The sequence below is a fragment of the Penicillium vulpinum genome, assembly GCF_028829585.1.
Source record: "Penicillium vulpinum strain IBT 29486 chromosome Unknown utg000002l_segment0_segment0, whole genome shotgun sequence".
NCBI lineage: Eukaryota > Fungi > Ascomycota > Eurotiomycetes > Eurotiales > Aspergillaceae > Penicillium > Penicillium vulpinum.
This window is the reverse complement of record NW_026643242.1, coordinates 3167204-3189024: the sequence shown is the minus strand read 5'-3', so window position 1 is coordinate 3189024 and position 21821 is coordinate 3167204. Positions and strand designations below refer to the sequence as shown.

The following is a 21821-nucleotide window of genomic DNA, read 5'->3' as shown; positions in this document are numbered from 1 at the left end:
CACACTTGGTGGCTTGTATGAGGAACCTCGGCATTCACCCTTGCAAAGCCCATGTAGATCAAAAGCACACCGTACAGGGATTAGAATATGTATGATTCAAATGTATTTTAAATTGAAAAACTATATTGAGAATCGAAGAATTGTTGAAATCTAAGCCCAAACACCTCTATGTCCATTCTGTGCCAAGGCGATGCATATCCCAAGTGTTGATACCAGGATGAAACGGTTATTGGAGCTCCAGGCTACCAAAATATCGGGGAATCACGTATCGGTAGGTGGCTTTGTCTCGATAACGTCGAGGAATCCTCCGACCAAATGCATACTGCCAGTGACAAAAGTCATGACCGGAGCTTCATCCTTCTGAAGGACCTTGCGTTCCTGACCCGCAACTTCACGTGCAAAATCAGCAGCCTCCTCGATTGTACCAAAAACATGTGTTTGAGCGTGAGGATCAATAGCATTCCACTCCAGTGCAAGAGATTTTTGGACTCGAAGGAGCTCGAGGTCATCGGAGTTGGTGTTCATACTGACCAAGTCGGGTCGGAAACCCGCTTTTTTGTAGGTGATGTTTGTGCAGAATAGGGCATGAGTGAACGGGGAATCGTTTCCAAGGGCAGATGCGAGGGTCTCATGGAGAGCACGAGCAAGAGCTGTGCTGTTACGAGTTTGTTGGTTGAAAATTAAAATTCGCGTCTTCTTGGCGGCTATATCCTCGGAGGATGAATCGGCCTTGATCCGCGACGCAAACCACTGGCCAGCCAGCCGGATGCTTTCCAAAGTATGCCCACCATCGATATACCAAGAGACATTCTTCTCAAATCGGGTCTCGCACCTGCCACCTAGGCGAGTTTCCTCGAGGCCAGTCTTGAATTTCGCTGGTAGTTGTGCTTCCATGATATTATCCGGAACATCGATGCCAACCTGGCGCAAGAAGTCTGCGGCAGCTGCCACTGCGACCGAAGCGTTGGTGTACTGGAAATCTCCAGCCAACCCAAGGGTGACCTTGCTACTATCAGGACAAAGCTCATAATGATTAGGCACGATGTCCAGCCGAGCGCCAGCGTCCTCAGCGCGTTTAGCCAAGACTTGTTCAGCGCTCAAAGGTTGCGGTGCTGCGAACCCATTTACGTCACGCTTGAGAATGCCTCCCTTGTGCCACGCAATTTCCTCAATGGTATGTCCAAGCAAATCAACATGATCAATACCAAGACTACTGATCGCTGTGACCTTGGGCTTTGGAATCACATTAGTGCAGTCATATTGACCACCGATTCCACATTCGATCACTGCGACGTCCACACCCTCGCTCAAGTAGGTATGGAATGCCATCACTGTCAAGTATCGGAAATATTGTGGTTTCATCCCAGGCCCGGTGGGATCCTGGCCCGCCAGTTTAGCAGAGTGCTCAAGACGATCCCATACTTCGAAGAAATAGTGCGCAAACTGCTCTTCAGACAACGGGGTATTGTTGATCTTTATGCGCTCACGTGCGAATCGAAGGTGCGGGGAGGTGTAGAGACCGATTTTAAGGTTGGATCCAGGTTGATCCGCATCTTTTCGGGTGTATTGGGAGAGGATCGTGGAGATAAATGCGGAGGTCGAGCCCTTGCCTTTCGTGCCGGCGACATGAATTGCGTTCAGCCGATTTAGGTCGTTAGGCTAGAGAACGTAAAGATCTCACATCAGCTTCATTCATAACAAATCAATATCCTTTCCGTCAGCGCACCTGGTATCCAATGCGCTCCAACCACTCCACTGTTTCCGGGAGGGATAACTCGTTGATCTCCTGCCTCGTTTTGGACTTCTTGAACTCCTCTACAAGCGCATAGTTGGATTGCAATGAGTTTAGAGATGAAATCGCAGCCTATGCATTCGAAAGTCAGTATATGGTAAATTCTGCTTGAACGGGTCTCTTTTCGCAAAGTTGAGTAGCATACCTCATATGTTCGAGTCATGGTGGGCGAACGAGTCGAAACTCGCCGTGTGCAAAATTGCCAACGAATAGAGTTCCAGATCCCTCTCATGAACAATTACAGCCCGTGCCTGAGGTTCTCAAATGAGCAGGGGTGGTTGAAGAAACCCCGGTAGCTCTAACAGTTTATGATTCTCTGGTTCATCCTACTCGGTTTCCCGAGGAGAGCCATTTGGCTCTGATCGGGAAGATCACGTGCTTGTTAACAAACTACATAGGACTAGACTGAAGTCAAGTTGACCTGCACACGGTTGATTTTGATTCATAAACTGTGAATAAATACATTCAAAGTATCCTTTTATAGTATGAGCTCACATATTGGCAGTTTTTGGTATTTTGCATACGAAGTTAGAAGCAAGAAAAGGTGATCAATAAATTATCCAAGATGGATACCACTGTCGCTACGAGAAGCCATCTAGATGGCTCTATAAGCACACAGATAGGAGGTAACGAGAGATCTAAAATTTCCTAAGTAAGCAACAACAGACTTAGTGTAATAAACCCGAACAATTAGAAAAGACCCAGGTCTACTCCGTAGTAACATAACAAAGATATCCACCTGAGCATCACGAGAATAAAACCAGATAGGCTTGCCTTTTGCAAATCCGGATAAAAAGCGAAGAAAAAATATAAAAATAAAGATATATTTAGTTAGTTCATCGTGGAATTTTACCTGACTGGCTTGAATCATCCGATAGTGGGTCAATGCCATTCGCAAGCTCTATAGATGTTCAAAGGATGTATATGTAATATAGTATCATCTAGAATGAACCTTTACTTGTATATTCTTCAATTTTTACAAAAAAAAAAATAGACAGTCATTTGGCTTATCACAAACCATCAATATGAGCGAAATTGAACTGGTTGGATTTGAGGGCCGGCCAGTTCGCAGTATGTGTATCCCACGCTCTCCAATCATAACTTTACGGTTTATCGCCAGCCACTAAATACCTAGCTTCTTGATAGTCAACACGGGCCTTTTCATCAATAATGAGTTTCAGCTAGCGACGGGAGGATCACAACTCGAGGTCGAGAATCCGACCACAGGCAGCCTCCTTACATCCGTATCAGCCGCACAGCGAGAAGACGTCGATGCCGCTGTGAGTGCAGCCCAATCAGCATTGCGGGGTGAGTGGGCAACCATGAACCCAGCCCGCAGGGGCCAGTTGCTGAACCGGCTTGCCGACCTAATCGAGCGGGATGCGGACGATCTTGCCAGCCTCGAGGCTCTGGACGCGGGAGTCTTGTTCGGAGAGTCCAAGAGCCTCCACATTCCCCAGGCTACAGAGACACTCCGATATTTTGCCGGTTGGACAGACAAGATCACCGGCCAGCTGTTGAGTATTCCACAGTGATATGCGTATACCCGGAGAGAGCCACTAGGCGTGTGCGCTGCCGTTGTGCCTTGGAATGCGCCCTTGTGAGTTTTCCTTGCATACCCGAAATCGATATGGTTGCTTATCTGAAAATCAAGAATGATTACTATCTGGAAGCTTGCCCCCGCCCTCACAGCAGGTAACGCATTGATCATCAAGACACCAGAGCTCGCGCCTTTGTATGCGCAGAAACTTGCCGGACTCGTGAAAGAGGCAGGGTTCCCACCTGGCGTACTCGCTACCCTTTGCGGGTACGGCTCAGTTGCCGGCCAGGCGCTGGCCGAGCACAGTGGTGTCAAGAAAATTGCATTCACTGGCAGTGCACCCGTCGGCCGGGAGATAATGCGAGCTGCAGCAGGTTCAAACCTCAAGAAGGCGACCTTGGAACTAGGCGGCAAGAGCCCATCTATCATGTTTTCTGATGCTGATCTGAACAATGCTCTTTTCTGGACGACACTAGGCTTCACAGCCAACAATGGACAAGTTTGTGCAGCGGGATCACGCATCTACGTCCATGCAGGTATCTATGATAAGTTCCTCCTCACTTTCGCCGAGAAGTTGGCCCACACTACCCCCGGAGACCCTCTGTCAAAAGAGACAACCAAGGGTCCTGTTATCAGTCAGAGACAGAGGGAAAAAATTCTCAAGTTTATCCGCCATGCAAAGGAATCCGGTATTCGCCTGTTGGCTGGAGGAGAGGAGATTCCGGGAGAGGGTCACTTTGTTCCCAATGCTGCCTTCGCCGATGTCCCCGATGATGCGCGCATCATGCAAGAGGAGATCTTCGGTCCTGTCGCTGTAAGTTTTTGATTCAAATGCAGTGGTATGCCGCACTTGCTAACCTTGAATTCTAGTCAATTGCAAAGTTTACTACCGAAGCTGAGGTCATTGAAAAGGCCAATTCCACCGAATTCGGACTCAGTGCCGCCGTTTTCACTAATGATGTTAACCGGGCACCGCGTGTTTCGGCGGCTCTGGAATCTGGTCTGGTCACAATTAACTGCTGGGGTATGCTGCATGCCAACACTCCATTCGGAGGAGTTAAGCAGTCTGGTTTTGGCCGTGATATGGGCGAAGAGGCATTGGATGCGTGGATGTCAACGAAGACTGTCAAGTACTTCACCCTACCCACAGCTGATGATAAATAGTTGTTTATAGAAGCCAAAAATTATAACGTTGCATCATTAAACTACACAATATAGAACTCCGGGCTCCCCTTGTTTCGAGTGATTGAGGTATACTTCCATGTTTTATAACGCCTGTATAGAGACTGTAACAGTTCAATTGAACTTCGATTGATTAATTCCATGTTGTATATAAAAATCACGAACTTACTATCACTACTCCGTACAAAAGACGCCAATCAAACTTATCTGTTATATATTCTAATGTCGCTTTATGCATTTCCAAACTCTAAACATGGTCTGGTATCTTATCAGATGTTAGATATCGAAAAGGTGTTTCATAGGGTTCACCTGACGTGCACCACATTATGTGGAAATTACCTTCTATCCTTCTAGCTTCCTTCTGCCTATCACACTGAGAGGCGTGAAGCATCCAAAAGTATATACAAAAAGGAAATTGCAGCGTTATCTTACGTACAACGTACCCAATAACATCTTAAGTCGAATGGATCGGATTTCTAAAGTCATACGGTGTTAATAGCACAGGCCGCATACAACATAAGCTGCTAGCCATTCCTGGTAGTGATAAGGTCTGGAATTGATATATCTAAACCTTGAAACTCCAGTCTCGTGCTCAGATACAGCATGATTCGTCTAAGATACTAACCTCGCATGGGGCAATATACGCGAACATTATAATTTTACATACAGGCGACTTCAAAATCCATAGATGTAGAGTAAAAATTCAGGGGCATATATTCATCAATTTTCTATGTCTATCTCACTAATCATGTCCGAGCTTGTTTTTTCTCAACTTTGTGGAGATAGCTCGTAAACCTCTCCATGTGATCTCGCCTTAGTGCATCTTGGGGCGAGCGCCGACTTTGTAGGCCACAGCGTAACGGGGAGTAGAAAAGATGATGCTGCTTCCACGGTGGATAAAGAAGGTGTCTCCAGGGAACAGCTTGGCAGTGTTGCCTTTCTCGTCCTCGAGGTGCAGCTCGCCTAAAAACAACCAAGTAGGTAAATTGTCAGGATGCTCTGTGCTTGGGTATGGCAATTTGTATCAAGTGATAGGGGTTGTCTCACCTTTCAGCACTACTCCTGTCTCTTCATAGTCGTACAAGGGGGCCGGCTCGGGGTTATCAATCTGCTCAAGGAGGAACATAGATCCAGCCAGGAGGCTCAGGCCATCTTGGGAAGCGGAGGAGAAAACATCGCCTGCCATAACCAATAGGGTTTGGTAAGTATCTGCCAGTGCACGGGGTCATGAGATCGTCGATGTTCTTACCAAAGTAGACGTTAGGGGGACCAGGCTCCAGCTTAGGAACGCGGTGGAACTTGCCCTCGTCTAGCCACTCGATAACCATGATGAGAAGAGTGTACGGATGTCGTAGAGGAATATTATTTAATTGAAATAATTTGAACCCCAAGAGGCGTTTAGAGCTATGAATATCTCAGCAGCATTAGAGCCGGCCGATGTTTTTATATTGCGTTCCTAGATAGTCCAAGGAACAACTGCCTAGTGCATTAGAGGAACCAATCGTTTATTGATCCTTGAGGCAGCCATTTAACGCCCATTCCATTCTAAACTGTGGGGGTCACAGGATACTATAGCCGTAAGAATATGACAATAATATCGGGACTTCGCCACATTTGAAATTTGACTTATCGGGATATCATTCATTCTTGCTCCTAAATGTGAAATGCATTATCTAGCGCCGACGTCTACGGAGTAGAGAGATGTTGATATAGATGTTGAAATAGATTAGCGCGCGTTAGGGCTGACAACCTCGGATCTATTCCGTACAGATAGCCACAAAGTTGTTCTCTATCAATCAAACATCGGGCTGTTCTCTGATTCTACATTTTCTATATCGGTCTTTCTATGTTTGAAGTTACCTTCAGGCCTCATTTCAAATGTCTATGATTTCCTTGGTACCCTCACACTCCGTACCCGTAATCCATAACCCATAGTTGTGCAAATTCTGCACATTTAACTGCTGGAGTTATTGCATAATTCTCTAGACCTGTTAAGATTAGATCCACTGCTAGCCAAGGCTTAGACAATCGCATATTAATCCGGTCCAATCCTTACTATCCTAGAATCCACTTCCCCAGGGTTCCCCGCATATATGCTATCTTTTAGCGCAAATCCTCACTACTGAATATTCTTCTGATTGGGCTTGGTGATAGATGTGGCGGCGAAACTCTTGTAATAGCCACCAAGTCAAACCCTAAGTGCATACTAAAGATCTCCATTGATAACGCCCTAGCTACTAACCCCTAGTGCATTATGGATATGTAATCCTTCGATTTGTTCTTTTATGTGATGTCCTTCCCACTATTGCCTCTCTCACCTCAATCTTCAAGCACATACTTTGTTGCTTCTTTTACTTTGTCTCCGACAAGACTAGATCATCCATTTAGTCACCATGAACGAGACATCCCTCAAAGTAGAGAGGCCGCAAAGCGATGATGAGGCCCGCCTAGCAGCTCTTGGCCAGGAGCAGGTTATGGGACGCCACTTCAACGTCTGGTCCCTGATATTTCTCGCCTTTTGCACCAGTGTAACCTGGGAAGCGCTCACTTCGATTATGGCCCAGTCTCTTGTGGCCGGTGGCAGCTCCAGTCTCGTGTAGGGGTTCGCCGCTTCGGCTATCGGAGCCTTGGCTATCGCCCTCGCTCTTGCCGAGTTCTCCAGCATGGTTCCAACAGCAGGTGGACAATACCACTATGCTGCCGCCCTATCTCCACTCAAATACAGACGCTTGTTTTCGTGGATCGCAGGCTGGGCCACCATCTGGAGTTGGCTTTTGTCAGCGCTGACGGGTATCTTCTCCAATGCCATGCAGCTTCAGGCGTACATCATTTTATTTGCTCCAGATTACAACTATCAGCGATGGTACACAAGCTTCATTGTCATCGCTATGAACACCTGCTTTCTCGGGATTAACATCCTCGGCACTCGCTGGCTGCATAGGTTGACATTTTTTGGTATCGTGCTGCACATTGCCGGATACATCACTATCATCGTTTGCCTGTTGGCGAAGGTGCACCCCAAGAATACGGCAGAATATGTCTTCTCTGACCTGACTAACCTGAGCGTGTGGAAAAGCGACGGGGTCTCGTGGTCAATCGGCCTAATGAGCTCTGGCGTGGCTTTTATTAACTGGGACTCAGCCACGCATATGGCGGAGGAGATGCAGAATGCCTCAAGGGATCTTCCACGAGTCCGTAAGTTCAATTTATTCTGATACAGTATTTAATTTCCCATTAACTCTCTGTTAGTTTATGGCTGCGTTGCTCTCTCTGGTCTCCTCACCTTCCCTTGGGTGATCGCCCTAGCCTTCTGTATCACGGACATCCAGGGCCTCGTTAGTCGGCCAGTGGGAAGAATCTGCCCGTTGGTGCAGCTCGTGTACAACATTTCAGGTGGCAGTCAGACCATGACACTCGGAATCACCTGGTACTTCCTTTTCCTAGGCTTCTTCATCGGTGGTCCAGGATGCATGGCCGCGTCATCCCGTGTCATCTGGTCGTTCGCCCGCGAAGGCGGTCTTCCCGAGTGCTTTTCACGTGTTCACGGCAGTCTTGAGGTGCCCGTCAATGCATTGTTGATCTCATGGGTAGGTATCTCTGCTCTAGCCTTGATTTACATCGGCAACGAGACCGCCCTTTATGGAATCGCCTCCGGTGTGATGGTGATCATGATTTTCTCATACGCACTGCCCATCTTCCTCCGAATTTCCTACGGCTTTGAGCACACAAGCTTGCAGCCCGGTCCATTCACGCTCGGTGTCCGGAGCATGCCAATTAACATCTTTGCCGCATGCTGGTGTGTTTACCTCATCATCTTCCTGTGCTTCCCCTCTGTCATCCCTGTCACGCCGCAAAATATGAACTACGCTCCGCTTATCTTCGGCGCAAGTATGTTGGTCGCTACTGGAACATGGTGGATATATGGTGGTCGGCTTTATCTCGGGGTTTTATCTGCATTGGAGCCGGTTATGCTGGTTTGGTCGCCTCTCGAGACCTGGCTACTCAAGGTATGCTTTTTTATATGGGCAACTTCCTTCTTTGCCCAAGCCCTAGATGGCCTTGACTAACAATATCTTGCAGGAAAGTCTACACTACTCCTGGAAGCCCGAGACAGACTTGGAGGCCACACATGGCACGCAACCGTCGATGGCTTCAATTATGAGATGGGTGGGACTTTGATCCATTGGCACATGCCCCATATCTACCATGAGGTCTCTCTGTACGGCCTGCACAACGACTGGATCTTCACTCAGAACCTAGGTGGAAAGGAAGACTACTTCACTACGATCACGGGAACTAAGCGAAATAAAATGTCGCACAAAGAGGAGGTGTGTACTCAAACGCGATATGCCCAGCCCCATGAGAAGAAAGTCCCAAAGCTCACCTAGATGTAATACAGGCCGACATCTGCGGTAGAGTCTTCCGCATCTTCAGCAATGTCGATGGAAACGATCTCCAACAGACATGGAAGTACGCGTTCGGTACCGACCAGTCACCTGAACTCGTGGCCGAGTGAGACAAACTCTCGTGCCAGGACCGTCTAGACCAGACCCACGACCAGCTATCGGACGAGGAGGTGAGCGTGTTGACGGCCCAGCTCATGCAGATGGGCGGCAATACCCTAGACAAGATGGGTCTCGTTGGCGCACTCCGCTGGTGGGCTCTAGGTGGCCACACCCCAACTAGTCTGAATGACATTGCCCTCCACACCCGACTTCGTAGTGGAAACACCGAGCTACACCGCCGCATCTTCGAGCACGCCCTGTCTACCGACAACCTGTCCTACGGGTTCAGCTCCCCTGTTCAGCGTATCGAGGATGCTGGAGACATTGTCACCGTGACGACTAGAGATGGAAAGAAATGGAAGGCCAAGTCCGTCATCTGCACGGTGCCGTTCAACGTCCTGTCCTCTGTCGACTTCAGTCCCCGACTCCCTGAGGACAAGGTCACAGCTCTGCAGCTGCAGTCTGTCAACAAGTGCAACAAGGTCCACGTGGATATGAAGGGACCCGACTACCTGTCGTGGGGTTCGATGGCCACCCCCGGCAATGGATTGATCTCGGCATTTGGAGATCATCTCACCCTCGCAAACGACACTCATCTGGTATGCGTCGGTCTTGACCCGGAATGTTCTACCGGAATCACGCTCGACAATCTCGATACTTTGAAGGATGCTGTTGTCCAACTCCTGCCCGAGAACAAGCAAGGCGAGGCTGTCATTAACCGTATTGTAAGTGAATATCCCGGGCAGCCAGACCCAACCACACCCTCCGAAGCATTGCTCTATTTCTTTTCTCTTTCGCTTTTCAACTGGTCCCAATAAACTAACTTTATTTACCCAGGTGTCTCATGATTGGAACAAGGACGAGTTTGAAAATGGTACTTTGTTCTTCCCTCCCCCCAACGCCACAGCAAAGTATCTCCCCGTCCTACAAAGGCCACATGGCAACGTCTTCTTTGCCAGCGCAGATTGGTCGGATGGTTGGTGTGGTTGGACTGATGGCGCTGTCCAGAGCGGTATGCAGACAGCGCACCAGTTCATTCTGGAGCAAAAGAAGGCTCCAGTTGTAAAAAAGAAGGCTCTGCTTAAGGGTCAGTCTATTGACCTTTCCATTGACCTCTCCAAAGGTATTGTGCGATGCGTCATCTAAGGATTGTTAGATACATATGTAAATACTTGTTGTGATAGCCTTGGAGGTGAAGATGAGGTAGGGGCGAAGTGAAAGTACAGAAAATTGTCTATATAGGAACATGCATTTTGATCACATCATATATGAGTCGCGAGATGAGCTGTTGTAGAAACATGATAGATTTACGACGTAGGAGGAATTGGCAAAGCATATATAAAGCTAACAGCCCTCTATGTTTATAATCTTTCTAGCCTAAATATTCCCGTTCATTCCACCTTTAATGTTGAAATATGCATAAGAACTCACATTCCATAAATAACTAAATTTGAAGATTAATGTAGGTCTTCGAAAGTGTTCATGTATTGGCTAAGCTCTTCGGAAACTTCGAGGGAAAATCCGAGTAGGAGGAACAATGGGGACGGTTCAAAAATCTCAACAAAAGATACAACTAAAAAAGGACTCGTGACTCCGACCAAGAAACAGTGCATCGAACAAAGATGAAATATGATTAAAATTGAAGGGGAAAAGAACAGAAAGGAAAATGCCGGCGGGGCTGTGGTGGTGAAAAGAATGGTAATAAAACATACAGCCATGAAGTATGCAAAATATGAGATCAAAGGGTAGAAAGAAATAGCCAAAGAACGCCGGAGTGAGTGAAACAATTACTCAATTCTAGTCTTGCCTAGTCTTGCCCTCTTCCAAAAAGACGAGACGGGCATTGCTAATACCACGCTGGTGTCTTCTGGCAGGAAGCCACTTGCCGATGACGGGATCAGAGCGTGCTTTGATGAGAGCGTCCTGATACCCCTCAGCGCCAGCGACTGGTGTGTTTAGCTTGGGCCAATTGACCTGATAAAAAGAAGCCAAGGTCAGTAGGACAATACTTCAACGTGGTCAAGATAGGAATGGACTTACATAGAGCATACCGTGTCCATGCATGAAGCGGAAACAGTAGACCGCCACAAGCAGCCAGAAAATTATAAACAGGCGAAGCGGCCAGACAGCGGCATCGGGCATTCGTCTTGTGCAAAGCGCTACCAAAATCATGAACACACTAGCAGCGAGGACATATGGAACTGACTGGATGACAAGTGGTCGCTGGTCCAGGAATAGCTGGATGTTGGCAAATGTTGAGTCCGATGGGAGATAGATGCCCAAAAATACGTCGAACCCATCTTGTCGAGGGCCGTCCATAAAATTGTTGCGCACATATCGCGTGATGGAATTGTTCAAATCTTGCAGCATGCCGGCCCGCGTACGTTTGCCAGTCCGAGTGAAATCAGTCTTCAGGGCACCAGTACCGGAATAAGACTTGGAGACAACATCTGCGTTGTCTGCCCAAATATTTCGGAACAAGTCCTCAAACTCCCGGTCATCGTTGGCAGTCTCCCCGGGACGGAGGACGCCTGCATCCATAAGTTGTCGTGTAACCGCCCAGCGGCCAAGCATGCTCTGCACTACATTGGTGCGGTCCAGACAATCCATACAGTTTGTTCGGACAACACTCGTTTGTATAGAACGAGTGTCCAACTGCCCACCAGGGGCACCAGGACTCTCCACACCACGGAAATAACCGCCCTGGGTCAGCCCGTCATTCAGACGGCCCATGAGCAGCTCTGCACGATGCCACCTGAGGCCCTTAGTCTCGTTGTGGAAATCAAAGTACACATAGTGCAGGCGGTCCATCTCTTTGTGCTTGAACCCTGGTTCCAAAACATGCATCTTTTCAGGAGTGCGTTCATCAGCCTCAGTGCTTTCAGATGTGGGAGAGACTAGTGTGCGAACCAGCTGCTCGTAGGCGCGTTTAACATTCTCTTCCCTACCCTTTTGGTTGACGAGATTGACCATGTAATTTTCTCCATAGATGCGGATCTGTTCAGCGAAATGCTTCCGGGCAGCTTCGACAGCAGTGTCGACCCCACGAACCTGAAGTTTCGGTGTGTATTTGAGATCGTTAATTTCGGCCCAAAACACGGGGACACTGCCTCGAGTTTGCACAAAGGAGTAGACTTGAAGGTCTTGTCCAGCTTTGCCACTAGTCATTGATTGACCTCCGCCAAACCCAGACAGTCCACCCGTCGAGTCATTCAAAATCACAATCTGCTCGGTCTCGTTGTAGTTTGAAACATTGCCTTGTTCATCGATTCCGCGAGTGAAGTATCTCGTTCCGGCTCGGTGCCTGGATCGCCGAGTGATAAGCGCGAAAGTGAACGATGTTGATTTCACTCGAGCAGGAGTAATGCGCATCATGCCGAACATCACTGGCAAGATGTAGGGGTCAGCTCCTGGTTGGGGACCGTAGCGAATTCCACTTGTATCATTTGCCCCGAGGCTGAAATTGATCAAATCGGATTGAATAAAGCGATTCCAGAAGAAGCGATCATCTGCGCCCTTCCACATTGGAACATTAGGGGCAGTTTGCGACTGTCGCTGGAAATTATTGGTGATATCCAGCGAGTAGGAGAAGTACATGGGTCCTGTTCGGAGCAAGTCTTTCACCACTGTAAGATAGGCATCTTCGTCGGTGTCGTGAAGCGGCCGTTCTCGCATGGGGAGGAATTCCGTTCCGGCGACTTTGTATACCATATGGCCGCGCAAGCGTCCCATGGCCTGCGCTTTGGTGATAACAATGATGTATTTATCTGCAAAGGTCAGCGCAACCTCCTGAGTTTCTATTTACGAGCGTAATTACCAAGCTTTAACTTGAGGATTCCGAGAATTCCAGCAATACTTGAAATGCGCTTAGCACCTGGAAGGGGGCCATCGTTCAAGCGCAAATCACCAGTTGGTCGGTCAACTACCAGAGTGGGTGCCTGGCGTGATGATGGCGAAGTAAAAGCATAGTGGGAGGGAGATGCATGTAGGTTGATATCCCGAAACGGGAGAATAGAAGCCATATTTGAAACTGGACCTCCTGAAATAAGGATTACAAGAGAATGTGAAGAGGAACAGGCATCAAAGGAAAGTAACTTTCAAGTCTCCCGAGTCTCAAATAACCAAAAAACACCGGGAAGGTACAGAAGGTACAGCGGCCACTCTGGTCAGTTACGCAGCCACACCGCCCCGCTGCTGTTGTGGCTGGGCCTTCCGTCATCTATTCCTGTCTGCCTTAAACTACGAGGGTCTTTGAGTGAATCTTTAAATCTTTGTACTCTGTACACTTTGGATCTTCCATTTGTCTCGCTTGTCCCCGGTCTTGAGACTTTGAATCCTATATCTCAGTTCCGTGACTGTTTCATCTTCATTCCCCCCCCTCTCCACCCCCCAAGACCTTCCAACCTCTCCTGATCATGGCTTCCAGGCAAGCAGCAGGAGCCCGCCCGGGCGCAAGATTTGCTCAGTTCAAGCTCGTCCTTCTTGGTATGTTCTGATGTTGATTTGCTTCATTTTTTTTAACTTTGGTTCCATAGCTGACACGTTGTGTTTATAGGAGAGTCCGCTGTCGGAAAGGTTTGGGTTAACACTTGCGATCTTCTTTATCAGCCGCTGACTTGACCGCTATCTTCCAGAGTTCACTAGTCCTCAGATTCGTTAAAGTGAGTCTTTACCGATCGTCATAATACTTCCCGCGGCGAGCCGAACTTACATGGAGTAATAAAATGCTAATCGATCGGTTCAGGACCAATTCGATGATTATCGCGAGTCGACGATCGGAGCCGCCTTCCTGACACAGACCATCTCCCTCGATGATACCACCACAGTCAAGTTCGAAATCTGGGATACCGCTGGCCAGGAGCGATATAAGTCATTGGCTCCGATGTACTATCGCAATGCCAATTGCGCTGTGGTTGTCTATGACATCACTCAAGCTGTATGGTCCAATCCTGCATCATGCCTTTGATTTCGTTTTCGGTGTAGAGGCTAACATTCATAAATCTACCATATAGTCGTCGCTTGATAAAGCTAAGTCATGGGTGAAGGAGCTCCAGCGCCAAGCAAATGAGAACATTGTGATCGCCCTGGCAGGCAACAAGCTTGATCTTGTCACAGAGAGCCCTGATAAGCGAGCAATCCAAGAGGCCGATGCCGAAGCCTATGCACGTGAAGCGGGTCTCCTTTTCTTCGAAACCTCCGCCAAGTCCTCGACGAATGTCAAAGAACTATTCACCGCCATCGCCAAGAAACTACCTCTTGATCAGGCCGGTCCTCGGAACATGCGGACGACCCCTCGACCAGGTGTTGACTTGCGACCAGAGGCCCCTGGAACTCAGGGTGCCGGCGCGTGCAACTGCTAAACAATTATCCACTCATATTCTCCCTTAGCCAGTGCGCCCTCGCCTCACCCACCGTTTGAGAGAAGGCGGCAGCTACACATCCCAGCATTGTTCAACGGTGGTATAACTCTGTGACTTTCTATGATTTCGCCAATGTCATTTGATCGAACTCTGGCACCATTCCCTGCCCACTACGGATCCGAGAGATAGACTCTCGGTTCATGATCAATCTAACTTTCTCGGATTTTTCTTTGCTTCTTTTGTCCTTGCTCAGCCTGCTCAACAGAGGCCTCACAAGTCTTCCTGTTGACAGAAAGATTTAGCTTACCATGATCCCACGTGGACTTTGGCTTTAGAAATGCTGCAGCTGGATCTGTCGGTGCTTTGATGGTGCTGTTACTTCTCACCTGGCGTCTGCATCTGCTCTTCTTTCTTTCGTCCTATGACTTGGGCTGAATTCCTGCTATTCCCGTTACCCTTGTGCCTCTCAGAATTCTTAGTATGTTATGCTCAAATAATACATTTTCCTCGCCTGTATGTACAGTGAAAGACCTACAATATATTAGTGGTGTAGGCAGAGAAATAGACAAATGAGGTCTATATACCTCCGTACTTCTTAGTATACATAATCACATGGGTGAATATAAAGTTTGGTACTTGATTTTGGAATTGATATATACATATGTTGCTCATGACGATATATATTTCTTGGTCCACCACGGGTGTTTATAACTGACCTCCCCGAGGACGTAATCAGAGGCCAATATCCGGAAAGAGAGGTTACCATATTTGTATGTCAACTTCTATTGTATCGTTCATTACATCAAATCCTAACCCCAGCTATACTTCTCCGACGTCACAGTACTGTGTATGGAAGTGGGCACGAAATGGTGCGCAAAGCCCCTCTGACCGCCCGCAGGATTATCGGGGCGGATCGCAACTGAGCAACCAGTTCCCGTTTTCCTACTCATCCACCTTTTTGATCACCCTTTAGCCACTCATTTTGGCGATTGTGCGGCTCGTCATGCTGCGCTCCTCGATTGCTCCGGGTCGGCAATTGCTGTCGAACCCTGTCCGCCAACGGATCCCGTCGCAATGGCTGTCCAGAGCCGGTGCAAGCAACCGGCTGGCAGGTCAGGTAAAGAGAGCCATACCCATAAGCTTTCCTATCTCTTGATACTCACAATCATCATGCGCAGCGATTCTTCGCCGATGCTAAGCCCCCCTACCACCGGTGGTCCCACACCAGTCTCCCCTTCCTCCGAATCCAGTATTCCTCCCGAGACTATCTTGAAGGCCGCTGAACAAGGTATGACGACCTTCTCCTTCATCAATTACCATTGAAGCCCGCCCCCCATGTCCTAATGTGATATTTTTATAGAGTCTAAGCTTCCTCCCTCGCCTCCGGCAGCTGCTCCCCGCAAATCCGGTCGTTTCCGTCGGTTCTTGATTTATCTAATCCTCACCTCCGGCCTTGCCTATGGTGGCAGTATTTTCCTGGCCCTGAAGTCTGACAACTTCCACGATTTCTTTACCGAGTACATTCCCTACGGTGAAGAATGCGTTCTTTACTTTGAGGAGCGCGATTTCTACCGTCGCTTCCCCAATGCATTGAGACACCAAAACCGTCTCCCGGTTGCACCCCGAGAAGAGGGAAAGTCCGTCACAATTCCTAGCAAGAGCGGTCTGTCTTGGAAGCTTGCTGAAGAAGAGAAGGCCGACACCGAATCTAAGAAGGCGGCTCAGATGAACGCTGCTGCCCAGGAGGGCCAAACTAAGCCCGCGGCCGCCAAGCCCGAGGATCGGAATGCCGCAGTCATGAAGGCTAAGGAAGACACGGCCTCAAAGCATAGCTCTAAGGAAACTAAGTCTGAGCCCGAAGCGAAGAACGTCGTATCACTGGATGAGCCTAGACAACCTGCTGTTTCTGCGAGCACCATTGAATTGATCAAGTTGCAAGATGGTGATGACGCTGTTGTTCAGGATCTGGTTAAGACCTTCAACGATATCGTTACCGTCATCAGCGCCGATGAAAACTCTAGCAAATACTCTGCGCCTGTCGCCAAGGCCAAGGGTGAGCTGGAGAATATTGCCGGAAAGATCGCTGCTATTCGCAGCGAGGCTCGCAACAACACTCAGGAGGAGCTCAACAAGCTACATGCCACCTTTGATGAGTCGGCACGTGAATTGATGCGCCAATTCGAGGAAGTGCGCTCCACTGATCTTGCTTCATTCCGTGAAGAGTTCGAGGCCGAGCGCGAGAAGCTCGCCCTTGCATACCAGCAGAAGGTCAACTCCGAGCTTCGCCACGCTCAGGAGCTTGCTGAACAGCGTCTTCAGAATGAGCTTGTTGAACAGGCTATCGAGCTGAACCGCAAGTATGTCCACCAGGTCCAGAGCCTGGTCGAACGCGAGCGTGAGGGCCGTCTGAGCAAGTTAAATGAGCTCACAGCCGACATTAAAGAGCTTGAGAAGCTGACGGCTGGATGGAGCGACGTTATTGATACCAACCTCAAGACCCAGCAGTTGCAGGTTGCTTTGGACGCTGTTCGCACCGTGGTCGAGCGTGCTGAGACCCCCCGGCCGTTCGTTCGTGAGCTTGTAGCTGTGAAAGAGCTTGCCGCTGGTGATGCTGTCGTTGAGGCTGCCATCGCATCTATTAACCCCACCGCCTACCAGCGTGGTATCCCCTCCACTACTCAGATCTTCGAGCGGTTCCGCCGAGTTGCAAGTGAAGTCCGTAAGGCCAGCCTGCTCCCCGAGGATGCTGGTGTGGCCAGCCACGCTGCTAGCCTTGTACTGAGCAAGGTCATGTTCAAGAAGGATGCTTTGTCTGAGGGTGATGACGTGGAGAGCATTCTGGTGCGCACTGAGAGCTTGTTGCAGCAGGGCGATATTGACGCCGCCGCTCGGGAAATGAACACTCTCCAGGGCTGGGCTAAGATTCTCAGCAAGGACTGGCTGGGCGATGTTCGCAAGGTTCTTGAAGTCAGACAGGCTCTCGAAGTAAGTTCTTGTTCCACCTTTCGGTTTGACAACACATCCACTAACTGCTTTTCACAGGTCATCGAGGCCGAGGCCCGCCTCCAGTGCTTGCGGGTTGAATAAGCGCATACTTTGAGCGAAGCTGAATTCATTTTTACCCTGTATATCCTCGTCTTTTACAGGAATTGTACCTCTAGTTGTACTTGTGCTTTAGATCCAAATGCTAGAACTTTCCCATGTCTCTTGACTCGTACAACCTGCGCAGTATGTAGTCTTTATAATCTGCATAGGTATATTTGACTACATCTTTTGATCCTCTATCAAATCCCGAATATAACTTTGATGCTCCAGTCGTCCAGGGTTTCGTGCCCAGGCGGGTCCACCCGTGCGAATAAAGCGATTACATAATAATGGCTGACGCGCATTCTGATCTACACTGGAGGTGTTACGTCTTGTAGGCTGGTCATGCAACATTGTTTTTAATTTTATTAGTATTTGAACCCTTGGCATTTTGGCTGACTGCACTTATGCTTACGTCTGGCCAAACTATGCCCGCCTCTTTCTCGAACGTTGCCATCTAGCATTGTTGCCCTTCCTGCAGCAATGTCGCAACGACCAAACGAGGCCCCTGTACGGTCTTCAATATCTCCAGCGAATATACGACCCCGAGACCGATCTGCAGGAACAGCGTCGCCTTTACTCCGATCCGATGGGGGCTCATTTCGCCAGACCTCGCCCCGAAAGAACGATAGTCAAGCGAGCGGGGAGTTGGAAGGTAGTACATTGGGCAGCGGTTCCCGTGATGGAGACAGAAGGATACCGGGGCAGCGGAGGACCCAGAGCTCAGGTGGCTTTTTGCTTGACTCGTTGCCTCGCCCGCGAAGCACAAGAGTTAGCCTGAACCGCCCTCGCCCCTCGGATCCTCCCCAAGAGAAGCGCAGCGTTCCCGAACCGGATATTGTGGTTCCCAAGAAACGCTCACGATTTCCATGGAGCCGGCATAAGCACCATGTACCTGAAGTGGTGCCAGAGGATGAAACTTCAAGCCTGACCAGTGCTCGGCAAGCTTCTACGCCTCCCGAGAGACAACCATCTGGAAGCTCCACGCAGCCTGAGGTACGGGAAGACAATGTGGAACATTCAACTCCTGGCCTTGATCGCGACTCGATCCAGATTGTGAATCTAGCCCTGAATCTCAATGAATCTCGGAGGAGGACAGCTTCTGGAATACTCCCAGGCCCAGAGAGCCGAAGAACGATATCTGTCTCTCAACCTGCTGTTCCGTCAGTAGACAACTATGCGTATTCCTCGCGAGCGAGGAATTTCCAGCGCGACTCGTATCGCAATTTCACTCAGCCCTCTAGTATTTTTTTGTCACAAGGGGCACTGCCGAGCTTAGAGCAATCATCCGTTGTGAATTTGTTGCCCGCATCCGCGATTGAGGACCGCAGGGCATACGAATTCTCCGAAAGTAGCCTAGCTCGTGCTGAGAAGGCGCGCAATCATTTTGATTTATTTCATGAATATATGCGACTACTGCCTTCATTGCCACCTCTCCGAGATACAGTCAACGATGACGTTGAGTCTAAACCACAGAGGCCCCATCGTGGCTATAACCCGCTTCAGATGATTCGCAACCGAAAAGTGAGATATCGTGAGAGATGCTCCATCGATACAGACGCAGAAGGATGGCATGACGTTGAAAGAGTCCACGAATGGATTAATAAAGTTGAACAAAAATATAGCCAAAGAGAGTACGGCCAACTAGATTGCTTACAGCTGCCATCTTTCCAACAAGGTCGCCGTCATATATCCACAATGGAACACGAGGATATAGAGACAATGCCTGCCTCTCCGGAATCCAGCTTGCGGCGAGTCAGCCGAACCAGCAGCACGAAGGCCCCCCGGCCACGTATCGATTGGAAGATCTCGCCGGCAGAGCTTCTGGCCGATGCTGCCTGGCTGGAAAACACCAGCAACAAGACGAAGGTGGTCGACAGGGATGGCCATAAACTCTATCCTGACCCCAACGAATTAGTTATCATGGACACAAGTGATGACCTCAGGACACCTCATAAGCAGCAGCGCCTTTCGGCTGAAGTAGGAGATCATAGAGAGACACATCCGTCACCGCACACTTCTCTCTCTAGTTCCCACCCTGCATTGGCGCACGAATTCAAGAGCGTGAGTCGTGGGCGGCACAGGCACCGATTTCGGAGTCATTCGCATAGCTTACACAGCCGTAGTGCTTCGAGCAAGCGAAAGCCGTCACGGTGGGATAATGCCAGAATGCGTTCGCGCAGTGTTTCAAGTTCTTCAAGCTCAGATACCCGCCCTTCTGTCGATGAAATGCCTCGCAGGTCTCGTGAGCATATCCACGACCGCGTCCAAAGATTCGTTGACCATGCACACTCAGGATCTTGGACATCCCGCGCCAGATCTCCGGCTGCTCATAACGCTGAAATTGACAGGGGAAGGACACCACAGCCAACCGAGCTGTTGTCGGCCAATACGGAGCAAGCCCGCAAGCGCAGAAAAGGCTCTTTTTCGTCTACAGGCAGTCTTGATGACCGGCAGGACCCTCGGATTTCCCAGGAAGGCATGGATAGCAGTGCACCTAACTCTCCTGCTCGCGTTGGTTACTTCCCGAGCATAGCAGTAAATCTGTCCCCCCCCCTCGAGCCGATCTCCCTCGCCCACAAAGAAGGGTCTCCGCCATAAGATCGTTTCACGCCACGAGCGCAGCAAGAGCAAACAAGCAGATCGAGAGCGAGAGCGAGAGCGGGAAGGTGAATTACTGGAACCCGAGACTTCACGTCAGCGAAATCTGACCACGCCTGAGCGGACAGAAGGTGCCTCCAAACTTGAGCCGAGCCCTCTTCCTGACGTTGTGTCGTCGTCCTATCCCGATGATCAAGGCACGCCCGAAGGCAATCGTGTAGATGGAAACCGATCCCGTAAAGGGCCCCATCTTCCCGAATCAAAGCTACGAGGAATATTTAAGGGACCAGGTAGGATAGCAGAGATCGTGGGGAATGAAGTCTCCAAAGTCGGAGATCTCATCTTAAAGAAAGATGCGGATCCCGAATCTCGGAAATCATCGTCCGCCACTACTGTCGTGTCAGATGATAGTGATTCTGATGAAGAATCCAGAGGGGACAAAAAGTCTGGATCTAAAGGCCTTTTACGGCGCCTGCCAACATTTACAGACGAGCCTGGACGATTGACTCGCGGAAATTCCGATAAGAACTCATCCCGAAGCTTCATTTCCTCTCTACCGACCTTCACATCACCCTTGCGGCAAGATGAACGAGGTGAAGCGGCAAAAGTATTCGGCGGTCCTAGCGAAAAAGTTTCGTCTCAACCAAATGATGATTCCCGTGATTCTCGTGATTCTCCCAAGAAATTCTCGCTGCCACGCAGCAAAACGCTTGATTTCAACGCTTCTTTACATGCGGAACGGACAAAGCGCAACGATATCAAGGACCCTTCCGTTCCTTTCAGTTTAACACGGCCTCCTGTCACTGGGCTTGCCAACGCTCGAGCATCACCAGGGCTTTCCCCGGAGGAAAGACGCACAGGGCTTTCAGATACCAGTCGCGCTTGGAGTATATCTGGGCGCAGTATCCACACCTTGATTGACACCGGTGTACCTGGTAAACCGGAAGTCGAGCGCACACGGGCTCTTCTGTTGTCATCGGGGATTAAGGCTCGGGAGATTACTCGCCGAGCCCACACTCCTCGCGAGCCTGTTCCTCACTGGCTTCAAACCACCGTGGGCCCTGGCACATCTGTCCCACGAGTGACACGAATCGGCGAGTTCGACCTCGCTGCTCAATCCCTCCTCCGGCGTTTTGAGCACACCCAACAGTCATTCCAACAATCCATGCACCATTTCTCCACCTCCACTTCGTCCCCTCTCCGATCCCAGCTGAGTAAGTTGGAAAACCTAGTCAATAATTCCCTGGCCCCCCGCGTCCGAAGCACAGCAAATGACGCCGAGGACCTGTGTGTCCATCTCAACACCACCAGCACACTGGCCGTTAAGCAGCTGAGTGATGCCCTTGACAGAGGTCTCCGTAAGCGTCGCCGTCGATTGCGGTGGCTTCGCCGCACTGGGTTTATGGTTTTGGAATGGGCGCTTGTTGCTATGCTTTGGTGGGTGTGGCTGATTGTCATGGCTTTCAAGGTTGTGCGTGGTGTCTTCCGGGGTGTCTTCACTGGTATCCGATGGGTCTTGTGGCTTTAATTACAGACTGCATTTGGCCATTTCTTTATTCTTTTTATGTGCCTACTACCCCTTTGGGCGCTTTTCTTTTTACATTACTGGTTTTAACTCCATCGCCTGTGTTGGCGTGCATATACCCTTTCAGTGAGCTTTTTTATGCCCACTGTCTTCTTTTCTAATCGACCATATATGATTTAATGGAGCATTGCATCTTTTCAAATGACTCCCATAATATTTTGTCTTCACCTTT

The 21821-nt window shown here is 49.4% G+C and overlaps 9 protein-coding genes across 9 annotated transcripts; 6 read left to right on the top strand and 3 right to left on the bottom strand.

Annotated features, from left to right (window-relative positions):
• Positions 1 to 261: 261 nt before the first annotated feature.
• Positions 262 to 2024, bottom strand: N7479_004272 (tetrahydrofolate synthase; the record flags this gene model as incomplete). Its single annotated transcript, XM_057251969.1, has 3 exons — positions 262 to 1659; positions 1727 to 1864; positions 1938 to 2024. 3 exons carry the CDS (start codon positions 2022 to 2024, stop codon positions 262 to 264), a joined length of 1623 nt encoding a protein of 540 aa, XP_057111294.1.
• A 793-nt stretch (positions 2025 to 2817) lies between these two features.
• On the top strand, positions 2818 to 4496 carry N7479_004271 (Aldehyde dehydrogenase N-terminal; the record flags this gene model as incomplete). The annotated part of the gene is made up of 4 exons (XM_057251968.1): positions 2818 to 2863; positions 2939 to 3308; positions 3447 to 4146; positions 4203 to 4496. The coding sequence occupies 4 exons, from the start codon at positions 2818 to 2820 to the stop codon at positions 4494 to 4496; spliced, it is 1410 nt and encodes a 469-aa protein (XP_057111293.1).
• Positions 4497 to 5328: 832 nt separating this feature from the next.
• Positions 5329 to 5842, bottom strand: N7479_004270 (Ethanolamine utilization EutQ; the record flags this gene model as incomplete). The annotated part of the gene is made up of 3 exons (XM_057251967.1): positions 5329 to 5477; positions 5562 to 5693; positions 5764 to 5842. The coding sequence occupies 3 exons, from the start codon at positions 5840 to 5842 to the stop codon at positions 5329 to 5331; spliced, it is 360 nt and encodes a 119-aa protein (XP_057111292.1).
• A 1065-nt stretch (positions 5843 to 6907) lies between these two features.
• Positions 6908 to 7114, top strand: N7479_004269 (Amino acid/polyamine transporter I; the record flags this gene model as incomplete). Its single annotated transcript, XM_057251966.1, has 1 exon — positions 6908 to 7114. One exon carries the CDS (start codon positions 6908 to 6910, stop codon positions 7112 to 7114), a length of 207 nt encoding a protein of 68 aa, XP_057111291.1.
• Positions 7115 to 7177: 63 nt separating this feature from the next.
• On the top strand, positions 7178 to 10165 carry N7479_004268 (Amino acid/polyamine transporter I; the record flags this gene model as incomplete). The annotated part of the gene is made up of 5 exons (XM_057251965.1): positions 7178 to 7709; positions 7764 to 8402; positions 8595 to 8842; positions 9049 to 9744; positions 9857 to 10165. The coding sequence occupies 5 exons, from the start codon at positions 7178 to 7180 to the stop codon at positions 10163 to 10165; spliced, it is 2424 nt and encodes an 807-aa protein (XP_057111290.1).
• A 651-nt stretch (positions 10166 to 10816) lies between these two features.
• N7479_004267 (putative phosphoinositide phosphatase (Sac1)) lies at positions 10817 to 13041 on the bottom strand (the record flags this gene model as incomplete). Its single annotated transcript, XM_057251964.1, has 3 exons — positions 10817 to 10993; positions 11060 to 12786; positions 12837 to 13041. 3 exons carry the CDS (start codon positions 13039 to 13041, stop codon positions 10817 to 10819), a joined length of 2109 nt encoding a protein of 702 aa, XP_057111289.1.
• A 393-nt stretch (positions 13042 to 13434) lies between these two features.
• On the top strand, positions 13435 to 14379 carry N7479_004266 (Rab family GTPase; the record flags this gene model as incomplete). Its single annotated transcript, XM_057251963.1, has 5 exons — positions 13435 to 13504; positions 13575 to 13594; positions 13654 to 13680; positions 13764 to 13955; positions 14032 to 14379. The coding sequence occupies 5 exons, from the start codon at positions 13435 to 13437 to the stop codon at positions 14377 to 14379; spliced, it is 657 nt and encodes a 218-aa protein (XP_057111288.1).
• A 1170-nt stretch (positions 14380 to 15549) lies between these two features.
• On the top strand, positions 15550 to 17466 carry N7479_004265 (MICOS complex subunit MIC60; the record flags this gene model as incomplete). The annotated part of the gene is made up of 3 exons (XM_057251962.1): positions 15550 to 15667; positions 15740 to 17364; positions 17422 to 17466. The coding sequence occupies 3 exons, from the start codon at positions 15550 to 15552 to the stop codon at positions 17464 to 17466; spliced, it is 1788 nt and encodes a 595-aa protein (XP_057111287.1).
• A 480-nt stretch (positions 17467 to 17946) lies between these two features.
• On the top strand, positions 17947 to 21592 carry N7479_004264 (uncharacterized protein; the record flags this gene model as incomplete). The annotated part of the gene is made up of 2 exons (XM_057251961.1): positions 17947 to 20001; positions 20048 to 21592. 2 exons carry the CDS (start codon positions 17947 to 17949, stop codon positions 21590 to 21592), a joined length of 3600 nt encoding a protein of 1199 aa, XP_057111286.1.
• Between the last annotated feature and the right edge of the window lie 229 nt (positions 21593 to 21821).